Source organism: Peromyscus leucopus, chromosome 4, assembly GCF_004664715.2.
Source record: "Peromyscus leucopus breed LL Stock chromosome 4, UCI_PerLeu_2.1, whole genome shotgun sequence".
Taxonomy (NCBI): domain Eukaryota; kingdom Metazoa; phylum Chordata; class Mammalia; order Rodentia; family Cricetidae; genus Peromyscus; species Peromyscus leucopus.
Window position 1 is genome coordinate 103,227,345 of NC_051066.1, and position 5,364 is coordinate 103,232,708.

General features: G+C 54.2%; 1 protein-coding gene across 1 annotated transcript; it reads right to left on the reverse strand.

Moving 5' to 3' along the window:
- Nucleotides 1-999: 999 nt before the first annotated feature.
- On the reverse strand, nt 1,000-4,457 carry Itpripl1 (ITPRIP like 1). The gene is given in 3 exon segments (XM_037205199.1): nt 1,000-2,720; nt 2,723-3,169; nt 4,193-4,457. Coding segments are annotated over 2 exon segments (1,650 nt in total). The 5' UTR covers nt 3,156-3,169; nt 4,193-4,457; the 3' UTR covers nt 1,000-1,503.
- Between the last annotated feature and the right edge of the window lie 907 nt (nt 4,458-5,364).

Below are 5,364 nucleotides of genomic sequence, written 5' to 3' on the forward strand. Positions count from 1 at the left end.
TAACATGGGAACATATTACCTATCTCTATGTAGCAAGAATTTCAAATATTGACTGGCATCAGTTTCTAGAATGCTTTTATTTTTTTCTGGGGTAGGGAGGGTGTGGATTCCTCAACAGAAGTCCCAAAGGCTAGCATTTGATAACCTTCTCCCTCACCAGCTGCAGAGGGCATGTCAGAGGGCGGGCCAGGGTCTCCTTCCCAGCAGATTTCCTGGCAGTGTTGGGTACAGAACAGCCTTGATGTTTCAAAACAACCACACCCATAACTATTTCTTAAGACTCTTCAAGATGCTGAAGGTTTGGAACAAGGGGGAAACACGCCAATCGGTCTCTAGAATCAGGCCTCTCAGAGCTGGACGGCTCCACATACCTTCCTGTCCAGGCCTGGCAACGGGCCTAGATTGTGATGACCCCTCTCTTCAAAACCACAAAGCTCAAGTAACCTCTTTGTCATCTTTGAAGGGAGACTAGGAAGTCATCGCCAGAAGAGCGCACAGAGCAGCTCCCTCAGAGACAAAGCGCTCCTCTCAGAGCCCACGGAGAGGTAGCAGCGGAACTTTCTAACACTGCTTCCAGGCACTAGAGAGGCCATCAGGCGGTGCTTACGTCCTCTCAATCATGGGATGGGTCACCATTAACTTAATACTTAGGAATCAAAACTAACAAATATTTGAGTAGTTCTAGGGCTTTTCTCAGATACATAAAAACAGCTATAAATTTGTGTGAAAATAGGGAGACAGAGGCAGGCGAATCTCTGTGAGTTAGAGGTTAGCCTGATCTGTAAAGCAAGTTCCAAGACAGTCAGAAATGTTATACAGAGAAACTCTGTCTCAGGGGGAAAAAAAAGGAAGAAAAGAAAAAGTCAGGGTGGTAGTGATGACTCATGCCTTTAATCCCTGCACTTGGGAGGCAGAGACAGGCGGATCTCCATGTTCAAGACCAGCCTGGTCTACAGATAGAGTTCCAGGGCAGCCAGGACGATGTACAGAGACCCCGTCTTTAAAAAAAAGACATACCTTGTTTATATTTTCCAACTAGTTAAGTTATGAAAACTTACATCCTTAAGCAGGGACTGTGGCTGTCAATTTGAGGGAGGGAAGTGGAGTGCATCAGTCTGGGTGGGAAGTAAGCTAACAGTGCAAACAAGCCATTTCAAAGGGAGCATGGAGCAGGTCTGGAAAAGAAGTCCGCTAGGATGGAGGTATCTCTGGAGCGTCTGCTTCCAGTGCTGACACAGAAACACAACTTAAGATATCTCAGCTCCTCAGCAGCAAACCTCCCCAGGACATCTGTCCCCATGTCCTTTTCCCTTCTCTGTGTCATGACCAAAGTCAGGAGACTAAAACATCACACCACCCCCCTGCCCCACTCTGCTGGCTGCAGCCTGTGAGCAAGGTGAAGGTCACATACACCTCTGGTATGTGAGAAATAAACTCTTTGCAGCCTGAGGAATCAGAACTACCTTCTTCCAACTTTTTTTTTTTTTTTTAATGGCCTTTCCTTTAAAGTCCTCCAGCCAGTGGGGGGCAAGGCAGTGTTTTCACCTGGGCCAAAAGGTTGTGGAATTCCTCCACCGCCTGTGTGTGCGCCACCGGATTCAGCACCAGGTGCTGGAAAAGATTGACCGGCTCAGCATTCCGGAATGTCTTAGGGATGGGTATGGTCAGGGGCAGGAAGGTGTTACCAATGAGGAAGTGATGGAGAGACCTCTGCTGGAGGCCTCGGCCTAAGAACCAGAGGAGGTCCTGGAGCCGCTGCGAGAGCATGCTGTGCCGCCAGTCGGTGAGGGGCAGTCGGAGCAGCAAGTGCATGAGGGCTGTTTTGAAGTGGTAGGAGGTGAGGACCGGGCGGGACGCTCCCGGGGGCAACGTCTGGTGGTCCTGAAGACTCAAAACGATCTGCAGGCACTTGAGGTGGCAGGTGTTCTCAGGGGCGAAGCGCCCCACCAGCTTCAGAAACAAGTGTTCGCAGGCCGCGAAGGACTCGGGCCAGTCCACGCTGGTGAGCTGCTCTTGCCCCGGGGCCTGACTCACCAGGTAGACCAACGTATCCTCCCGCTGCACCCCAAGAACCAAACTGATCAACAGAATGCGGCCCGAGCGGTAATCCAACCGGAGCTTGCAGGTGGTGGTGGTGGTGGACGGCGGGAGAGTGAGCTTAAAGTCGTACTTGTGGGCCACGAGGGCCCAGGCGTTGCTCACCATGTTGCGGAACCACTGCACGGTCTTACACACGTCCAGGTGAGAGCCAGTGCAGAGAGCCGCCTTGATGGAGCTCGTGCACTTGCTGGAGATGGCGGAGTGGTCTCTGTGGTGGTGCACCAGACACAGCACATCCCCCAGGACCTGCTCGTGCTTGCAGATGCATTCCGAGTCCACCTTCACAGAGCCGCAGCGCCGGCCCAGCGCCGGGTCTCTCATCTCCAAGACAAACATCGTGCCCTGCGGAGGGACGATGGGCACCAGGACATCAAACTTCTGGGTCTCGTGGAGGGTCCCCCACTTCTCAAAGGCAGCTCCAATGCCCAGGCAGTCCTCCAACTGCGGGTGAGCCTCCCGGCGGCTGAGCACCCGGCAGGCCTCAATGAGATCATCCACAAAGCTCTCCACAAACTCACAGGTGCCGGACAGGTCACGGATGGCACTCTGGATATAATGTTTGTAAAAGGATTCCAGGGCTTCCTGGGAGGGGAAATCAGAGAGCCAGGTGTAAGAGGTGACGGCACAACACGGATTTCTTCCTCTTCCTCCTCGCTGCTGGAGTCGAAGGCTGGTTCATGCTGCATGTTCTGCCGCAGGAGCTCAAAGATGAGAAAAAGGCAAAAGAGGCCTGTGTTCCACATGTTTCCCAGCATCCAGCCCAGAGGCCCCCCATCTTGGTCACTGGCCTGGAACGGCCATCCCATGTCCTTCTTCCCCAGCACTAACTGATCACTGGACGTGTCTCCTCTCCAGAAGTTCTCTGCTTTCTGCTTCTGCTCAGCGGCTCGCCGTCTCTCCTCAAACTCTATTTCTAGCTGCCGCATCTCCTCGCTCATTCGCTTCTCCAGCTGCCGACTCCTGGCTAGCGTGTCCAGGTCCATGCGGTCACTGACCATCAGGGGGTGGTGAACAACATACATCACTGCCAGGAACAGCAGGCTTATCACAGCCATGGAGGCCTCTGCATCTGGAGAAGGAGGAGGGTGGGGGTCAGCGGTGACTTGCCGGGCACATCTGTTCTCCCAGCACATAGTCCCCAGAGCCCTGGTACCTCAAATCCTGGATGCCAGCTCCTCAAGAGGAACAGAAAGTGCAGAGAGCTGGGTTTGGACGGAGCAAGAGCGGGGCTGCCTCGGAAGAGGTTTAGGGAAGGGAAGTGGAGACGGCAGGGTGTACCAGGAGCCAGCTGCTTTCCTTCCACATACTGGGGGTGGCACGTAGACTGCCAGAGGGTGGGCATGAGACTGTTTTTATTCCTGTATAATATGGGGAGGGGGGCCCTTACAGTAGGGTGGCCTCACCCGACTCATCTGTCCACCTTGGGCACCAGATATGCCCTGCCAGTCCCAGAGGCTCCCTTCCACGGGCAGAAAAGACAGAATCTGTCTGGGCACTATCTTCCCCATCCTTGGGTAGCCAGCCTCAGTCCCCAGCTGCAGCATCCTACTTCCTCTGTGACTTCACAACCCTACCCTGTGTGATTAGACCACTAAGCCTCACCACTGTGCCCTGCAGGAGCCAGACAGGCACTGGGCTGCCAACTCCCTGTGTACTGCAATGTGGTGCTGAGGCAGCTGCACTTCTCAGCCCAGGCAAGTGCAGAGCTCAGTGGCCAAGCCCCAACTGACAGACAGTAGCAGAGTTTCCCTGGCCCTCCCACCCAATCACTGAAGCCTGAAACTTCCGGCCTTCACCCTCATCAATTCACCAGCTACTGGGCTCCCGGAGTCGCGAAGGGCAGTGCACCATGGATATCGAGTTCAGGTGAGGGTCTCGCCTCCCTTTGGAGCTGAGCCCAACTGCTCTCTCCATGAGCCCTGTTCAAAATGACCAGAGCCGCGCGGGCTCTGCCTCAAAGTGGAGGCCCCCTCTGCCATTAGTAACTTCCCCAAATTCCACGCCCAGACAGTGCAATCTCACCCATCTCTCCTGTCCCAGTTAAAGACCCAGATTAAGGGTTTCCCTTGGAATTAGGGGCCACCTTACTCACGGTCTCTGTTAAGAGCAAGAGAGCATTCTTAAAGACACAGCGCGGCCTGGCCCCCGCTGCCTTCTTCCGGGCGTGCACGATGCTGCCAGTTCATAGCCGGCACCGACTACAAGCGTGGTCCCGACGCGCTCTTTCTGGGTACAGACCATGTCTCCGACAGTCCAAAGTCTGTGGACTGCTGGGACTACCACGCGGTGCTGGCCGCGGAGAACTCCAGCAAGCCACAGCGGTTCCCGCCCTTAGGGGTTCCGCCCCGGGAGGCTCCACCCCTTGCTCAAAGCCACGGGGCGGGGCCCGGGGCAGAGGCTCAGCAGCGCCGAGGCCCTCCCTAAGGGCACGCACCTTTTGTCCCCAGTCCGTCTCCCTTTGAAGGGACAGCAGAGCATCTGTGGCTACCCTCTCACAGCTACTCTGCTTCGTGCAGTGGCACAAGGCTGAAGTGCCTGCTGCTGCCACCCTCACCGCGTTCCTTCCTGGACGATGTATACTTAAGGAGAACTTGGGTGGAAAGACGATGGAGACAGAGCTAGGAACTGACTGGGAAAAGCCGTTCTCATTTCTCTCTGACTCTATGCAAAGTGAAAAAGGAGGTGTGTTTAGGTACCCGTAATGAGCATCACTTGATGGGAAGGATGACTCAGTGGGTGGAGCGCCTGCTGCCCAAGCATGAAAATAGGAGTTTGGGTCCCCAGGCATACACCTCTAACCCCAAAGCTGAAAGGACAGAGCTAGGCAGGTCCACTGAGTTCAAGTGGCCAATGAGTATAAGGTCTTATTAAGAGATCTTGTCTCTTGCCGGCCGGTACTTGAGAGGCAGAGGCAGGTGGATCTCTGTGAGTTCAAGGCTAGTCTGGTCTACAGAGTGAGTTCCAGGACAGCCACAAACAAAAAACAAAAGAGAGAGAGAGAGAGAGAGAGAGAGAGAGAGAGAGAGAGAGAGAGAGAGAGAGAGAGAGAAGAGAGAAGAGAGAAGAGAGAAGAGAGAAGAGAGAAGAGAGAAGAGAGAAAGAAGAGAGAAGAGAGAAGAGAGAAGAAGAGAGAAGAGAGAGAGACCCTGCCTCAAAAAAGTAGAAATCCATACAGACACCGATATGTACCTATGTCCTCCACAGGTGCACACATACCCATGCAACACCACACAAACATGCTCCTACACAGGTGTGTGCATACAC